This window comes from Lagopus leucura, unplaced genomic scaffold, assembly GCF_019238085.1.
Source record: "Lagopus leucura isolate 7727_CA_CO unplaced genomic scaffold, USGS_WTPT01 Super-Scaffold_100157, whole genome shotgun sequence".
NCBI lineage: Eukaryota > Metazoa > Chordata > Aves > Galliformes > Phasianidae > Lagopus > Lagopus leucura.
This window is the reverse complement of record NW_024962334.1, coordinates 34,182,846-34,201,963: the sequence shown is the minus strand read 5'-3', so window position 1 is coordinate 34,201,963 and position 19,118 is coordinate 34,182,846. Positions and strand designations below refer to the sequence as shown.

Genomic DNA, 19,118 nt, shown 5'->3' with positions numbered 1-19,118 from the left:
AGGGTGAGGGTATGACCTAGGAGGCACCACACCTATGACCAATGCAAGAGAGAAATCTACACGCAAAGATGGTTCACCAGGAAGGAAACAAATCTGGCATCAGGTGACTAAAGGCAGTAAACCAAACATCATTTCTGCTGACACTGCCTGAGCAAAGAAACTTAACTCTTAACACACAAGTAGGATGAATTATATTAGCATCAAGATGTGTAGAACATCAGACAGGAGAGCCACTCTCTAAGCTGGGATAAATGGATGACGGTACCAATGCCAGGGGGCTCACAAAGTACAATTTCTGTATCTGTTCTATTTTCTTCTATATTGTATGAGCATCTTATGTAGAAAAACTGAAAAACCACTATCACCGTGCAGGAGCAAGAAAGTCAGTGGTCAACCAGAGCCTCAGCCCTTCTCTACTGAAGGCGTACCAGCAATAGTAAGGCTGTGCAGCTGCTCCAAGGCCACCTTGAAAGTCCCTCATATTTCTGAATGAAGAGGAGTGACTGCACAAACCAACCACAAACAGCAAGGCATCAGTTTGCAGGCCAAAGATGCCTGTACTTTATGCTGAGATCTGGTGCCAGAACAAAACATGGCAGCCACCTCAGGCCCAGACTAGCTACATGCTAAGTGCATCCCACTTCCATTACAAGCCAGAGCTCCCAGCATCACTCCAGTTAATGGCACTCCTTGCCCCTCAACACCCTGACTATGTGTGTGAATTCCCATTTCACTATACTTTTTTTTTTAGCCAGTTGCACTTCTTGTTCTAAGCATCAGTGCAACATCTCAAGGTGCCATTGTACAATACACCTCATTTTAGAAAGGGCTGCCTTTCTAACAAGAGAGAAATGCAACAAAACTCATTTCCTTTATGAATTTATCATGACCACGAGGCTCCACAATTAAAGTGAATAAATCATTCTGTCATGTCAGATGACAAAAATAGACCTTACAAATAAGCCTTAAATTCCTGGATTCTCTGTTCTAATAAATGGCAGGTTTCAGCAATTGGCAGCAACTTTCAAAGAGTTATTTGTGCTACAGCATGCCTGCTGTCTTAGAGGTAACACAGGTTTTTGTACAACAGTATGATCTTATTCTGACACCAGGACTAACAGGGATAAAAAAGGACGTGTTCTTTTTTCCTTGTAACACTGTCATACACTCAATAACAAAGCAACTTTTCCTTTTAGACATCACCACGATCTTGTGCACTCACCCAGCAAGCTGCTTGCCTCTTTAGACCAGAACTGATCTTAGAGAAGCTCTGGCAGCAGCAGCCTTATAGGAGGTCTCAGATATCAAATTCTATGTGTTACCTTGTGTTTTAGAGCTGCAATGCCCTGTACAGGTGGAGTTCTTGTTTGCCTTCAGGACCTGTCAAAAGTCATTTTACCTTTCACCCCAAATTCTGTTATAGGAGGATGAAATGCAATGCTATTGGTAAAATTCTTGAGGAGTTACTAATGAAGGTACAACAGGTGAGGTATTGCTGCTATTTCCAGTTTGCATACACTCACAAAAATGCACTACAAAGTTGAAAAGCTGTGCTGAAAAGCTGCATTGTCTTCCCCACCACAGCAGCACTTCACTGCAAAACCAGCATTTGGCTAACAAGCTGTCATGCCTGCATGACCACCTAAACTCAACAACAATTCAACTAATTACACTTAAACTTGAAAAAGAAGTCTGCAAAGGCTGAAATACTTGTCCTATTTTTCATCTTACACGCCGACTGCTCATTAACACCAATCAACTCAAACAGCAATCCCAGACATAGTGCAAAATTCATCCCAACTTGGCTGTGGACCCAGACACATGGCACCTCTTTTAAGTCCCATGAGTTAGTATAATGTCTAAGTACGAATCTTGAGCCCTAACCATCGTGAAGGCAAATGTGGAGGGCAAATGTGGCTGTCCATCTTGTCTCTGTCTTTCAGCAAACTGAATGGGATTTCTGAGTATCTAATGACTTTTTCTAGGATGAAGAAATGAAGTAAAATAAAAGATAAATTCTCTAAATTGACTCTTGAGAATGAAAGGAACTACTAATTCTACTAAAAACAAGAACAATACAACATTTCATCTGAGCATTTCTGGTCCATACTGGGATAAAAAGAAGGAAACCGCTGGGCAGTTGCGGTTGGGGGTTAGAGAGAAGAGGACACGAGATATAAGATTAGTTTTGAAGTAAGGAAAGAAGGTTATGCCAAGACCGGGTGGCATGTTTACAAATGCCACTTGTTACCTTCTTTTCCTTGTGATGCATTAAAGTCCCAGGCCTTATGTCTTTAACATGTGTATCATTTCTGGATTGCTCAGCATGACTGTTTGAGTTTACATCCATAAAAGAGCACTTCTGGAAAGCCTAGGAAATAAATACTGCAGGTTATCAGGAGACCAAGTAGCTTTTACACAGAACTGTCTGGAGATGACCAACTACAAAGAGAGCATTTCTTTTTAACATTCACAACAGCTCACCAACATTGTTTAATATCTCATGAAATAGAATAGATTTTGGACTATGTGACCAAGAGAAACAGAGCACATCAATCTGCCAAGATTGCACGCTAACTTGTCATGCTGACCTCCACACCCCAAGCAGGAAAGGTGAGCTGGATTTCCACCACTACATAAGGGGCAATGAGGGCACCCAGAGGTGCTGCCAGCTATCCAAATTTAACCAGGAGGCCCACAACAAACTTTGGGCTTGTAACAATACCTGTTTATTTCCCAGCAGCTGATACCTCCTCAGTGTATTCACTGGATATATTTTGTCCTTGACCCAAGTATCACTTAACAACTAAACCTAAAGTTTTACATGTAAAAACAAATAAAGTCCAAAGCTCAGCTCACTTTATTCCATTTACTGTTCTCAGAATCTTTTCCTGTGCTTCCTCACTTCCAACTTCCAGTGAATATTAGCAGAGGGTTTGTGTATGCCTGGACAGGACAATCACAGCTGAATACAATTTATTTCCCAAGTTTTCTCATCTGGAAGTGGTCTATTTGTTGCCCGCAGAAAGATGAAGAAAAGGCGGAAGCTGCAGGCCTTGCACAGTCAATAAATGAGAGAAGAAGGGAAGTAATACCTGTTCCTCACCCGCTGATGTCTACTCAGCTGCCAGATTTGTTGGTCCCATTGCACATAATGCAAAAGCTATGTAATACCACTTCTCCCCATGCAGCATTACTAAAACTTTAGACTTGTCTCTACCACAGCCTTCATTAACATTCCAGATGATAACAGTACTCTTCAGGTTCCTCCTGCTCTGGAAACAGCCCAAAAGATGGGCTTGGGGACCACTGGCCTCCCACCATGTGCACCCCAGGACACAGCCAGGATTTCTCAACCTTTTTGTAGCCCTTTTTCCATTTCCTTTGGGTTTCTCCATCCAATTGGCTCACAAATCCAGATAAGCAGAACCATCACTGACACTACTGCACAGTCCTGGCTCCAAGTGCTTGTGGGATTTCTGGAGGCCACTACTGGCACTGTCTGCCACCACTGAGATGTATAAGCCAGCCAGAGAATTGGGGGGGGAGCGGGGGGGGAGGGTGCTTGTGGGAGTTACACAACATGTGAAACGCAAGGTTATATTACCATACCATATATTAAGGAAATCATTTAGTTCCCAGCAACTCTAATGAAATTCATAGCCTTGTTTACAGATTTGAATAAAAAGATAAAAATAAAAATGAAAAATTGTATTTCACATGCTTACTGACTATTTATGCAAAATCAGGTAAGTAATGATAATGAAAAAATCCCATAGAAAAATCATGGTGCAGAGTTGCTGCTGTTTTTCCATCACATCCTGTTTGCATGTCTGTATTGATCAGAGTAGCTAAGATTACACAGAACTCAGAACAAGCAGTACTGCTCCTCCTATAGTACAAGGTATAGGACTGTCCCTAGCTTACCAGTTTGTGAAACTAGTGATGCACTTTTGAGTTAAGCATACCATCTACAAAGGCATCCCTAAGGTCTTTCAGACTTCAAGTGATGAAGAATCCACTATTTCCCTATGTGATTTGCTTATGTCTCACCTTTGCTCCACAATATCTGTATCAGCGCACACGTACAGCCTGTGCTTCTGCAGCTGATCAGCATTATGCTTTTTCTGCTAGATTAAGAAGATGCTTCACATGAAACTACCTCCACGTTGTACTCTTCTGAACCTTCTTACCTTACTGTCCTTTCTAAACAGGCGATGCACGGACATGTGGTCACAGATGCAGCAGCTCAGCACTGATCTTCCTGATCCTCTGTACACAGAGATAAAAACACTCCCTGTTCTCACATCTACACCCAAAGCAGACATTAACTCTGTGGGAAGAGCACTCCCCCTGGGAGCTCCTGTCAGCTTGTTACCGCAGCTCCAGCTCCTTTCCAATACATACAGTTATGGTCTGGCCTATGTTTGTTGCTCTTCAGGCAGACTGTATATTTCAGTGACTTAAATGTTTTGCAGTCATCAACTGATTGCTATCATCTCCCTGCTCTCATAGTCTTAAGTTGATTTGAACAGTAAAGATTTTAAATGTACCTCCATCAGTGTCCTAGAAGTAAGGAGTGTAGCTGACTCCTCTGGGATGTGGACTATAAGCCCCTGCTCTGAGGGCAACACTTCCAGAGCCACACAGCTCTCAGTCCTCTTAAGATTTTTTTGGGGTACGTGAGGGAGGGAGTGCCCTGTATACTTGATGGTGCCAGATTTTAATCTGAATGATATTCGATCAAATGACTAACAAAAATATTTACAGATATACAATTCAGTTCAAGCACATTTACCTGTTACTTAATCAAAAGGAGTAATTTCCTTTGACTGACCAGTGTTCCATTACATTGTGTTGGCGAGCGTAACTATACATGCCTGTCCTTCAGTTCTCCACTGACTGAATCCCAAACCTAGTTTTCCAGTTCTGCCTATAACTGATATCAGAATAAGCCTGTAGCTCCTAGACCAAACAGTTTGACCTTTCCAAAACCTACATTCTGTCAAACTGTTGACAGACTCGCTATTATAACCTGCTATTAATATATAACCCACTCGTTTCATTATTGTTCAAAATGAACACTGCTTGTCCTCAAAACTAGCATTTAACACTCAATACCTTTGAGTTACCATGCCCATTTCTCTCCCTTAGCCCCCCAGCTTCCCTTCCCGGATCTTAAACTCTACTTCGTGGCCGTTAAGTGGAAAGGCAGCTGGGCTGTTCTCCTGGTAAGCAGACAATGCAACAACTTCACTGCCCACAGCTCTCCTGTCACATTAGCCATTAACACACTAACAGGGGACATGGGTAAGCCCCTGCACTTGCTCCTTGTGAACCGGCTCTTTTATGCACTGAGAACTGAGCCAAGGGCAGGGCATACACATCAAATGGAAGCATCATTGTTTAATATCTACATCCCTGGTGCTGAAAACACTCCCCAGACAGCACCAAGCCCACGTTCTTGTGGGCAACAGGGAATATCTCTTGCTCTGACAGTGCTCTGAGCCACCCCAAACATCAGAAGTGACGGCTGTGAAAGCTAACCGCATCTTCTTTGCTCACAGGGACATGGAAGAGGACAGAAGGTGCTCCAGGAGGCTGGAGCTCACTGATAGTAGCTGGAATAGTTGGTTGTTACTGCAGCATTGCTGTCATTGAGCTAAACCAGCCTATGTGTTGTCAAGTGAAGGACCAGCAAGAGAACACTACTTCCATGCCACTGGCAGAGTAATATGCCAACTACAGAGCCTACAGAGCATAGGACAGGAAATGTTCCAATGTTCAAACACTCCAAAACCACTGGACCATGGCACAGTGAGCAACGCCTGCTAAAAGCACACCCCATATTCTCTCTTACTAAATGAGGGACTCTCAGCACCTTGTTGGTCTGTACTGAGAAACACTATGCCAGAGATCATACCATAAATATCATTATTTTACTTGATCCATCTACATGTTTGTCATGAAAGATTTCCCAGTGGCAACCTCTGTATTCTTGAGCAGCCTCTCATGTATACACCTCTTGAAAATATTTTGGGTGGTGCTTGCAAAATGTGCACAATCCAGTGCAATTAACTGGAACTGGGTGAGAATGGCAGATCTACTTTCCTTCATGTTCTGAGCTAGAAGTTGTGCCAAGACTCTAGAAGCATTACTGATTGCAAAAGGGCATACCTGTGCATGAGCAACCCAGAGGGCCTACCTGTAATTCTGCCATTATTTTATCTCCTTCCTCTTCTTCTTCATCTTTTACAGCTGATGCTACAGCAAGCCCTGTGTTTCGAGGCAATGCCTGCTCTTCTTTAGGTGCTTTGGGTTGCGTTGTCTGCCCAGCATCTTCACTGCTTTCCTACAAGGGGATGAAAAAACACAGATAACCAATATAATTGAGCCCTCTTGATGCAAAGCAAACAGTAAATTCAGCTGTGAAAGGCACCTGTTGCTAGGTCCCTTTTCACTACTACCTCATAGGAGCAGGAGTAACAGCTGCCTCACCTGGGCTTTCCACTACTTCCTTCAGGGAGAAGAAGAGATGGGGAAAGGAAAACCAAAAAAACTAATTTGCAACATTTCTGTGAACATGCTCTCAACTCTAAGCTGATCTTTCCCATCTGTATAACACATGTTTGTTTTTTTTTAATTTTTAATCTTCTTACAACTGTAAACAAATCAGCTTGTGACTTGCTTTCTTTACTGTTGAGAGAGAAGCACTGCAAGGCTAAGACTGCTCTAAACAGAACTGATCAAACCCTACTTGCTCATTTAGCCTGACAGTAGTGTTTCCTGGCAAGCAATTTCAGTAGCTCTCCAAGACATAGCTCTGTCTCAACGTATTCTGTGGTTTACAGACACAGCCCAGGCTTGAGAATGCACCTCTGTGCCAGTCATTTTTCAGCAATCTGACTGCCTAGAGGCTGAGTCACCAAACCTTGCCAGCAGCTGCCTCCTTCCTGGCTGCGTAGATGACCTCTCCTGATCTCGTTGTGGTCAGTCCTGACCCTGGCAGGTAACTGCGCCGTGGAGGCGGAGGAGGTGGGGACTTGGTCAGCTTGTCGTTATCTTGCTCTGCATCTGGAGCATCTTCTGCAACTAAACAAGGCAGCACTGAGTGAGCAGAGGTGAAAGAAGGAAAAAAGTATTTTCAGCCCTGCCTCAACCAGAAGGGACAAAAAGAGCATCTTAAAAAGTCCTGCAGATGAATGTAGATAGAAACACATTTGTGATTCAGGTGGAACCTTCATGCACAATAAGTCTTGCACTTGCCCATCAAAACTACATCACTTCACTCACAAATTTTTAGCAAAACTCTTGTCTCCAGTTTCACTGTGGCTGGGATTTCAGCTCTTGGTGTACAAGTGCAATAGGTCAGCACACTTCTGGAAATCACTCACCTGTCTGTGTGTGGTGCAGGTTCAGCTGGGTACCTGATTAAAATATGGACCCTGCAGCCTCCCTTGAAAGTGTGCACAACTGGCGTGAGTACTAGCAAGACATGAAGCCTAGGAGCTTGCTGTTCTCAGCAATTCTGAAGCAAGCAGCAACATTTCTGCTCAGCTGGGAGATGCTCTTGGCAAGATGATAGGACAGGAACAGCAGCATAGCCTTGTAGTTAACCAGAACTAGCTACACTCAGACAAGTTCCATGAGTCCTCTCACCACTGTGAGGGGCAGAGGAGCACCAGGAGCAACTCCCCTGGCTTCTTTTCAAAGCCAGCATGAACATAACACAACATACACGTTTTGTTAATTCACAATGATTCAGTTTCCAAATCCAACAGTCAAGCAGACCCAGCCCTCACTTTCTCAGGGGAGTTCTTCCAAGAGAAAATCAGTTTCTCAAACTTGAATTTACCCCCACTACTACCTCCTCACTCAGCTACTGCTTCTCCATCTCCACCGGACAGCACTTTTCCCAGAAGCACTTTCCCTGCTCATGACCTGTCCCTGTACATTTCTGGCCACAGGTGAAGCATCATACATGGCAATAGTCGCTGCTTTCACACTGCTGCTTACAATGTTTTCAAGACTGACAACACAACCTTTCTGTAGCTATTCGGTGTTATATGAACAGCTGGAATGCATAACTCAGAAAACCTCCTGACTTCAGATTACCATCTGTAAACATCCGTTTAGGGATAAATATTCCCTCTGGGCAAGTTATTGCATAAGTGTCTGCTGTGGGACTGCGTCAGGCTCCTCTGACACTCCGGCCCCTCCAGACAGGACAGAGCCCCTGGCTGACCCAGCCTCATCTTTGTTCCCCTCTTAGATCAAATGTTCTTCAAAGCTGCTTAAGCTTAAAGAAATCCTCTGTTCTGTTACTGCCTTCCGTGATTATCCGGCACTGACTTGCAGAATTGCAACAACAGTGGCTTTCCAGATGCACTTTACATTAGATTACTTCTTTTGTCAATACATGCCACTAGGGTTTCCATGCCATCAGTTGTTCTCTAGTAGCACAAGGTGATCCTGTAAAGTCAAAGCACTTCTCTACGATGGTAGTGATGTGGGGCCTGTGCCCAACTCTGCTCCTTTCTGTGGGCTCAACCCATTACCCTCAATCTGGTGGTTCTGAATGCAGGAACGTTAAACAAAATAAATACACAGTTGCTGTTTGCCAAACCGCAGAATATTAGAACTGTGAGAAACTCAGTGATGTTGGTAGGAGATCAGAGCAAAACAAAGGAAGGAAAGCTCCTTTCGCAGGATGGAAGCGAGTTCCTGGAGCTTGCTGCCATGGTACTGGGGAGGCAAATGGTAAATTAGCAGGTTCGAAATGGATTAGAGCAATTAATCCGTAACAAATATAAAAAAGAGTAGGCTGCAATATTCTCTTTAATATCATTTGGGGATGTTGGAGTGTTTACTTGGTATATCTATAGCATAGCTGTGGGTGAATCCTTACTGCAAAAGGCCCTCTCATTCCTTCCTTCCTTCCCCATCCACTCCCTCAAGACACTTTGTTATGTAGCATCACAGGACTTTTTCAGACCTCTGAAAGACTCACCCAGAACACCGCTCATATTTGCACCTAAAGTTTATGAAGGACCTGAAGTTTTAGTAAGGACCATTAAGATCAAGCAGTCAGACTTAACACAGGCTGAAAGATTTCTTAAAGCAGCTCTTGCATCATGCCCAGAGCTTGTGTCTGAGCAACCTTTCAGAAAAAATATTACTGAAAGATTTGAAGTAGTAAATAATGCAATGTGTTCAGAATTAAACTTGCTTCAGTGAGTAGTTACTCTGAATGCTAAAATTTGACACCTAATTTTTATCTGACTTTTTCTAGCTTCAGCTTCCATGTGCTGATTCTAAGGATTTGTGCAAAGTTGAGTTCTTATCCTCAGAAACCTCGGGCATGTCTTGATCTTCGTTTGATAAGAAACTTCTACAAAAAGTGCTTGACTTTTTGATGGTGAGATAATTTGTGTTCAAACTCTCTGTGGTTCTTTCCAGACTGCTCCATATTGCTAAATTTGTGCAAAATTGAGCAGGGTCTAAAAGCTATAGACAGACATAGCGTAGTGCACAAACATTCTCATCTCTGTCAAAATGAAGCTGTACTCTTATTCTCCTGCTCACAAGGAGCCCTTATCTCCAAAGGACAAATTCAGTTGCAGTGTGGGGAAATTCACAATTAGCTAGTCACCCACCCCTGCATCTGCAACACCACTACTTTTATGATACAGGCCTGCATTCTGACAGCTGGACCTGCATCATTCCTCACAGACTACTCATGGATATGATCAAGAACACAGAAATCTTTACACTGAAACAATTTTAGGAAGTGGAATAAATGACCTATCTTTTCCAGATGTGCAACTCCTTAGGACCATTTACTCTATTGAAACTTACCTGAGACTTCAAACTTCTCCCCTGCATCCCCTTTAGGCAGGACTGCTGGCTGGGGAGGCATCTCCAAGTTAGGGATTGACTTCATTATATTGGCCTGAGCCTCTTCCAAGAGCTTTTCAAATTCCTTTCCATTATAGTGATCCAGGTTTTGTCTTTTCTCTTCCCATTTCTTTTCTGCTTTCTAGACAAAAACAGTAAAGCATCAGTTCACCTCTCTGATTTCTGTTGTGACCATATACTTTTTAAAAAAATCTATGTGTAAAATTCATAGGTCACCACAGATAGATTCTTTCAGTTCTAGAGAAATATACAAATGCAGTAATTGTAAAACAGTTCTGACTTCCATTATACTGGATATAAATACAGGACAAACTGACACATACCACTGCTTGCTAAAAGAACAAAGGCAGAATTTAAATCTGGGTCAGTGATCTACTATATCATACTGGTGATTAATGTGCATGCCTGTAATAAGACATGAGAATTCAGCTGTACATCTCCTCAATGCCTACATCTCTGTGAAACCACTGAAACCTCACACTGTTTCATCTTTATCTCTCCATAACAGGGGACATGAAGATTTAAGGAATGAATGAAATCCACCAATGCAAGTGTTGCCAAAGAATCACATAAGAATCACATAAGAATCACATGTTCAGAAAGAGGGTATTCTTTAAAATACGTAAAATTTTATATTGTTCATTTAAAACCAGAGGGTATCTTCAGAAGTGCATGGTGTAGTTAGAGATTAAGCATGTAAATCCTCACAATGCATTTGAAAATCCCACCTTCAGTCTCAGATGTGAGACTGGGAGCTCAGACCCAAAAAGACAACAACTGGGTGAGTAGAGTACACCATACCTCGATTGATACAGCTCTGTTTCTGGTACTTGCACTGTGAATTTCCTCAATGAAAAGACTTTGCATGGTGCTGCCATTGACAGAGACCTGTAGTGCTGGCATGCCTTGGGTGGGCTGGGATCCTATTGCTGATTCCTGGGGGTGTGCTGGTGGGGTGGTGGAAGGGTGGCTGCTCATTGGCAGCCCTTCACTGTGGCTGGGTGCAGCTGGTGAACCCTGGGCATGGTTGACCAGGGCTGATGAGTGCTGAGACTGATGGATGACAACGGGAGAGCTCTGCACGTGATGGACCGTCATTGTGGAGAAGGGGACGACTTCTGACTTGACTGATGATACCTGGGACTCTGATGTGACTGCAGTGAGGTTTTGCTGTGCATGTCCTTGGGTTTGCTTGGGCTCCTCCTGATTTTTCAGAGCTTCAGTTGCAGTGGACTTTTCTATAGCTGAGTACTGTACAGCCTGGGAGGAATCCACACCCCTCAACAGTCCTTCTGTAACATGTCTGATCAGCCAAAAGCAACACAACAGCATGGAGCATGGTTAGCATATACGAGCAGTATTTAACAATAAGCTTTTGCAAGAAAAAACTTATAGAACATCTGTGACTTTTTGCTTTCTCTAACAGACAGGGAATTTGATTTTTAAAGAGACCACTCAAATTAGGATGCTTTTGCCTTATAAAGTATTTAAAATCTTTCAAGGACATACTGGCCCTTGTTGACCAAACTATGAGTTACAGTGAGTTGATTTCAGACGGAGAATGGAAATCAGTTGACTTTTTTTTTTACACAGAGCCTAGATAAGCCATAATTCTTGCACTATCAGAAAGGAACGTGGCAGCTACACAGAATGTGAAGCAGTAGTTTAGCAAATGGCCAAAACAAAGCCTTCAAACAATACCTCAGGAAGGTTTTGTCTGTCAACAGTTTGGGATAGAGTAAAGTACGGAAGTCAAGCCAACCATTTCTAACAATTATCTGTGAAATGGCTGAAGCTCAAAGCTTGGCTATCCATCAGATGACATCCATTTTTTCCAATATAGAAACAGAGTTTAGGAGAGCTGATATGCAATTCATCTGGAGAAAATAAACAACACGACTAAACACCAAAAAATTTTGGTAAAACTTTGACATGTATAGCTTACTGTTTATTTCCTGAACAAGATGAGGCAAGAAATAACTGTAATCACTTTTAAGTAAGGGTGGTTAATATGAAGGGATATGAATGTTTATCTTCAAGGAAAAATAACTGATAGCTCTTAGGAGACCTGTTACATAAAACATTTTATCCCGCTGCCAGTATTGGCAAATCCATTTTACATATGCTCCAGGATATATGGGAATAATGCAAATCCTACATTCCTTAGAACAACGGTGGCAACAATATACTTACGACTTACATTTGTTTGTAACTGAAGTAAAATTGAGATCCCCTACCCTTGACAGTTTGGCCTTATTCACTGAGTTTTGAGTAGGTATTAAATCCAATGCCTACTGCTGCATATAAATCAGTAGTCGTTTGCTGCTCAAATACTCTGACAAGTACAACTAAACTCTGGTCTTCAGTGGACGTACATTTTATCAAATATTTCCACTTTCACTTATTATATTATGAAATTTTTCACTTTCCACTTTTAAAGCATTCTCATTGGTAAAAATAATAATAATAATTTACATGGATACACAATCATACTAGAAAATACTTATTTCTTTCAGAAAGCTCTGGGATGTCTTTATCCAATCTGAATCTTTTATTAAGCTATTTCTTACAGACTGTGTTTGGAGATGCACACTTCAGTGTCAGAGAACATTTCTACTAACTCACATTGCTGTGAATGCCTACAGCTAACTAGCTCATATACAGGACTGGTGTCGCTCTGTAAGCTTTCTCATCCTCGTACATCCTGTATCTGGCAGTGTTCAGTTCAGAGAAAACTAGTCTCAATTATGAAGTCTGAACAACTGATACTGTTGGTAAGAACAGAGCTGCTGCACAGAGCACAGGAAACGATAATTTGATTTCCCTTGAGAAAGCTCTAGGAATAAACTCTAAAATGCTACAAACAAGTTGCATTTCTCCATACTGCTTGGGGAGAAATGAAGAACACAAACCCAAAAATGCTTGAGGAAATTCTCTAGCTTGAAGAAAAGATGTATCACCTTCTGAGCATGGTAAGGATATCTGTCATGCTGCGCACACGTTTCAGTAAGCTGTCCAACTTGTGTGGTTCTTCCTTCAGGAACCTCACGGCTTCTACCTCAATGCGGAGGATTGCACGCATTTTATTCTGCAGCGTTGGGAACTCTCCTGCAAAGACAACAACCGTGAAGCTGAAGAGGAAATCATAAAAGCCTCGAGGAAAGACAGATGACAGGGTGATAGTTGAACAGTGGAGTATCAGCCTCTCTCCAGGGGCCGTGCAACAAGCCTTATCATAACTCTAAATATGTTGCAAGTGAAAGATTATGCCCTCAGATTAAAGACAAAAGTGTTCTCACCTACTGTGGTCAAAAGAAAAAAATCAAAACAAAAAAGCATAAATAGATACCTTTAAGGGTGGCAACAGCTTCTCCCACTTGACGCAGAAGAAAGGCTCCATCTTCAACATCTTTCAGTGTAACCGTCTTGCTGGAAGCAGTGGAGTCCCTCTTCAGGTCTTCAACAAATCCCTCTAGCTCACTGGCAAAACAAAAAAGTGGACATGAAATTTAAGCAGGACATTATAATCAAGTATACGTACATGAATGGACTAAACTAAATCAGAAATCTCAACTGTGGCACCTTTAAATATGATACCACAGGATGAAAAAAACCAGCAAGGCACCATGACGAGACAGGAGACTCCTGGATGCTCATGCCCAAAGCACAGGCACCTGTAACTTGCCCAAATTATAGAATCATGGAATCACAGAATGGGTTGGGTTGGAAAGGACCCCAAGGATCATCAAGTTCCAACCACCTGATAAAATCATTGACTTTTCTTCTGCACATGTGCAGAGCCGCTGCGCTACATAAGGGCAATGGAGTAATGAAACATATCCAACAACCAGTCCCCTGTGAATGCAAATCCTAGCAGAAGGCCACATACATGCTATATCGTGACATCCAGTACTGGTTTGCACTTTATATTTTCTCGCAGCTGATGACACGCAAAGGAAGGCACAACAGTGAAGTGACAACCAAAAAACTGGCACTCATGATCCCTTGACACAGGCCTGTTTTGCAGCCTGTTCCTGCCAGGCAGGATACAGCGTCCTGTTTCCACAAATAGCCAGGATGAAACAGCAAGTGTGCATTGTCTGCAGCTCTTGGTCAGCATTAGTTAATTCAAGCTAATTAATCACTCCAGATGTTTTTTTCCAATCAGGGATGTCCCATGCTTCCTCAGGCTCCATCTGGTGCTTCCTCTACATCTTTCACAATGCCTTTTCCACTGCTTCCTCGCTTCACACGAATTTTCACTGTCACTCAAGCATTCAGACACATAAGCTTTATTTTTTGGGGGATGTGGAGCAGGGACACTTGTATTCCTCCTGAGATTAAGACCAGATTCCTTTAGCTAGAGTTTCCACATCGAAAAGATCTCAAAAATAACTGAAGTGCATTATACACAACTAGACAAAACCACAAGCAAACACTTCAAAAGAACATTTCTTGAAAACTGTCTCTAAAAGAAATCTGCCTCTATTGAGATACTCAATTCACTAACAGGAATATTCTGAGAAGCAGTTTAACCGCGTGCTGGAGAACAATGCAAAGCAAACTCTGAACTGACAATCAGGTACCATTTTAACCTAATTCTGGACTTCATTTCTTGCAATCACTAAGGTCAAAACTTTGCCAGGTATGGGCTGATCGTCTGCCATGCAGTAGCAGAAGACTGCCTACTATGGGTCTTGCATTTCCTTGTTATTTCCCTTGTGCCAGCACTGCCATGCAAATCCAGCAGAAAATTACTATTTTCAGCCAGGCCACTCCACATACCCGTGTCAATGGATAAGGGGAGAGCAAGACGGGATTGAGAGAGGAATAAATGTCCAGAAATGGGATAAGCAGGAGTAAAGCCACTGCAGCACCACTCTGAGTTAAGGTCATTAAAGTGGAAACATGGCCACAAAGAACAGTAGATGACAATACAATTGCACTTTTCATGCACAGAGAAGCAGAAATAGTAACAGAATCTGAACTTAAAATGCACACAGAAAAGAATTAATTTCAATCCAAATATTTTAGAAACCACAAAACATTTCTGAATTAATAATCACAAGTTGCTTGTGGGTGGAGATAACTGATGTTCTTCCCATTTTAAGATGACCTTTCCCAAATACTCTGCCTTGAAAAAGACAGGGAGAGCCCTGATTTCCACTAGCACAAGCATACTTGCAGCAAACAACTGAAGGGACCACACGATGGCAGCAAGGGAACACTACTCACTATACTTTTCCAGCAGCAGAAGATTCAATAACGCAGGAGTCTGCTGTCCCTGTCTCTGCATTGCAATAAAGAAGACTCCAGCTCCCAGAAGGAGCTGGAAAAAGAGGTAACTCTCTCTCTGTAGTGCAGTTTACAGTGGACATTGCTGCCCTCCAAAATTATGTTCTACACTCCTGCACCTTCTTCAACCTTCATGTCTTGATACCAGCACTACTTTGGGAATCATAGGGTAAATCCACCCCATCTTTGTACTTCAGCACTGGAAAAACACCTTTCTCTGGCATTTGCATCCCCCAGGAATAAAAAAAAGACACAGACAAAAACGTTACTTTATTCACAGGTGGAAAGAAATGAGCAAACACAGAATAATGCTAGGATGTTTTGGTAGGCTTATGACTGTCAGAAATACAGGGATAAAGGATATACATTCAGCTAACTAGTAGGCAGTGTCTTTTTGTTTTGTTCTTTGAGTAGAAATAGATAAAAAAAAACCCTTTAATTCCATACAGTGAACCTATCAAACATGACAACTGATCCCAATATAGCTCAGAAGATGCCATATTACACTGCTTCATCTTGTTAACATTGAGGGAAGAGAAACTTCATCCCTCGGGAGTCAAAGATTTAAACAGATGGAACAGTCTCCAGCATTTCTCTTCTGTAAAAAGGAAAACAACTTGGTTTTACAGATTTGACTGTGCAAACCCAATTAACAAGCCATCACCTTAATACAGTTTCAGAAGGCTAATACGTGATAAACACATCTATGTTTTACAGAGAAGGGACAAACTGTTACGCTGAGATCTTTCTTTAGGCAAAAAAGCATCAGAGGATCTGTCTCAGATTGTTAGTTTGTTTTGTAACCTGTTCACGGATACTGCAAAATGAGTAGCAACAAATCACCCAGACCAGATGGCATTTGCCCTGGAGTTCAAAAGCAACTCAAGGATGAAACAGTTGAACTATTAATGCTAGGCATCTTACTTCTTGATTAGAATTTCTTTGGCACTAGAGTAGTGGAAAGTGTCATAGATGATAAAAACAGAAATTTAAAAAGCGAGTGGGGTAATCTCTGCTGAGACTGACATCTTCAGGCTAGTGTAACTGATAGATGCTATAAAAAAAGAATAAACAATAAAGAATTAGTGGACCCAGGGATAAATATATTGTGCTAATGTGACTTACAGAAAGAGCTTTCACAAATCCAGATGGTCACTTGAAGAAAACAGCAAAAATAGACAAGACACAGCTCAAAAGAGTTTCAGCAAGATACCTAAATAAAAGCTTTTAAGAAAGAAAAGTTGCTGTGGGACAAGAAGGGAAATTCTCTCGTGGATATAGTACTGGAGATAAAGGGAAGGGATCCAATGAACAGCTATGGAGCTTACGGGTGGGTTCCATAGGGATCTGTGCTAGGGCTGGTGCTTTTCAACATATTATAAATGATTTAGAACAGAGGATGAATAGTATAGTCAAAAAACCTCCAACAGATACTAAATTACGCAGGGGAATGAAAATGAAAATTGACTGCAAAGTGCTGCAGATGGATCATCTGAATTTAACTGACCAGGGAAAAAAAAATCCAAACACCCAGTTTACACCTAGTAAATGTAAGGTAATGCTCACATGAAGAAGAAAAATAAACAAAAACAAACAAACACAGAAAAAAAATCAGAAACCCCCAAAACCTCCCAAAACCTAAATTTTTATACACAGCTATGGACACTGAACTGATAATCAGCCCTCGTAAGTGTGACACTGGGTTTGTAATGGAACACCAGAGCAGGGAGACAATCCCCATGTCACTGCATGAAGTCCTCCTGTAGCCGCATTCGTACAACCTCTGCAGGGCTTTCCTTTTTCCCCAACCCCATCTCACGAATGTACAGCAGAGTTAGAAAGGCTACAGAAAAGAAAAGAGAATGATGAAATGTACAGAATAGCTTCTACTAACTTCTACTAACTTCTACTAACTAGACCAGGACTTTTCAGGCTGGAAAAGCCATGATCATAGAAAAGGAGTGGGGAATCTCTAACATTATGACTAGAGTTAGTGAATATTCTGCCTTGCATAATTTAAGAGTTTGAGGATTGATTGACACATAAGAGATTTTAAAAAGTGAAAGAGGTTCATTACAGTATTCCTCCAACTTGAAAAATATACACAGCAAAATGCACATAAATTTATAAAAATGCATACTTTCATGAAAGGTAAACAATGCACAGAGATTTGGATATGAAGGTGCCATCTCATTTGAAAAATCTCTGAGCTACAAAGTCACTGAAATGAAGGAGACGCACTCTGAGCACGCTGCTCAGTGTTGTTCTTACACTACTTAAGCATTTGCTACTACTGGCTCTCTGAGCATGGCTATTCTTACAAGGAAATCCAAACTTATAATCAAAATCTATCAGGCACATCAGAGATGGATATAATGTAAATACTCTGCTTGTAAAAACCTGTCTATTAAAGTGCTTATAATAACCTACAACATAATAAACCACTAATAACTGTAACGTGTTCCTTACCACAGAAATACTTCATTGGGCAATATGTCACACTGTCACAATTTGCCCTTGGTCTGGTCAATTTTAAGGCTAGCACCTGCAACCCAGAAAGAATAATATATGACATTTCTAATGTTGGCTGAAAAGACTGGATAGTAAAAACTTGTTCAGTTAATTCTGAGTATATATTTCCCTGTTACAAGTTGGTACAAACTGTATGTTTATCAGTGTTCCTTGGTTTCCCTGGTTTTCATTATACATCTCTGAACTGTAATCCTGCTACAACTGACACACATGGACACAATTCTGTATGTTTTTTGTAGAGCTGCTCAACAGAAAACTTGTACTGAGGCGTATATTGACATCTGTGCTGTTTACAACATGAAACCAGCAATATTTTTTAATTTTAATTTTCCAATGATAATCTTCAGGCTTGCAGAAGAAAAGTTTTTAAGCTGAGATTTAAGAGACAAAAAGAACATTCCCTTTATTTCTTTAGATGGAGATGTAGTTCATGCTACAGAACATCAAATACACTTTTGCACGTATTGCCTGAGTCCTTATGCTCTGTCTTGCATGAACTCAGTCAACTGATTTAGATCTATGATGCAGAAAAGGTCAAGAGGGCAACAACTGTTGAACTTCAAGCATTGTTATCAGATGTGCTTTTCCTTCTGAGCACTGATTCTGCAAGCCTGCAAATACACGATGAAGAAATTTCACTGGGCATAAAGAAAAACAAATGTATGATTTAATATTTGTTTCCAACACATCTCCAAAAAGATTAAGCTAACATTTAAATCTTATGAATGAGTTAAGACACATTCCTGTAACATTAGCAAATGAATGATACCTTCCCATTCAGTGTTGCTTAGCTGCACAGTAAATTGGCATAGCACAATATGCACTTGCTTCACAAGGATGCTGCTCCTTGATAACTGAGCTAAAGTAGCACAGAAGCAGTGGAGACTTTGTAAACACTGATAAAAAGCCATGCTGCAATCAAAGCAGTATCCTAAATGAGCAGCTGTAACTACTAACAACACTGCACTTGACCTCACGAAGAATCCATTTTATGAGGCAATCCTATAAACAACTATCACACAAATGTTTGTGGTTTTTTTCCACAGACAGCAAATAATCTAGAAACTAAGCAATGAGATACATATGAACGAAGTGATGAACAGCAGGTGAGTTTCTTGGGACTGAAACACTATGTTAAGACCATAAACCTGCTATATATACCAACATGGACTACTGCCGCACACAACTTTTCTTCACAGAAAATATATATTCCCTCAGAAACATTCTACTTTGTCTTTACAGATGCACAATTTTTGTTGCAGATCATACTCAACTGACATAACACTGATCAAAAGAAAGATTTACTTTCTTCAGCTGTCAATAACTGTACTCCTGTGGCTCTCCAGTTATCATTTCCAATGAAAGCAGACTAT

At 41.3% G+C, this 19,118-nt stretch overlaps 1 protein-coding gene across 19 annotated transcripts in view; it reads right to left on the bottom strand.

Moving 5' to 3' along the window:
• The window catches only part of KIAA1217 (KIAA1217 ortholog), a 349,470-nt gene that overhangs the window by 11,637 nt on the left and 318,715 nt on the right, over positions 1-19,118 (bottom strand). For 14 of the 19 annotated variants that reach the window (XR_006181754.1, XM_042888183.1, XM_042888190.1 and 11 more), the window contains 7 exons: positions 13,268-13,398; positions 12,879-13,026; positions 10,720-11,221; positions 9,859-10,039; positions 6,932-7,092; positions 6,206-6,352; positions 2,252-2,371 (listed from right to left, as the gene is read on the bottom strand). Coding sequence is in view for 18 of the 19 variants with exons in the window: in XM_042888183.1 (XP_042744117.1) it covers positions 2,252-2,371; positions 6,206-6,352; positions 6,932-7,092; positions 9,859-10,039; positions 10,720-11,221; positions 12,879-13,026; positions 13,268-13,398 (1,390 nt within the window). In the remaining variant the exon portion in view is untranslated. The remainder of the gene's footprint in view (positions 1-2,251; positions 2,372-6,205; positions 6,353-6,931; positions 7,093-9,858; positions 10,040-10,719; positions 11,222-12,878; positions 13,027-13,267; positions 13,399-19,118) is intronic. The other 5 variants (XM_042888186.1, XM_042888197.1, XM_042888199.1 and 2 more) reach the window with 2 other exon arrangements.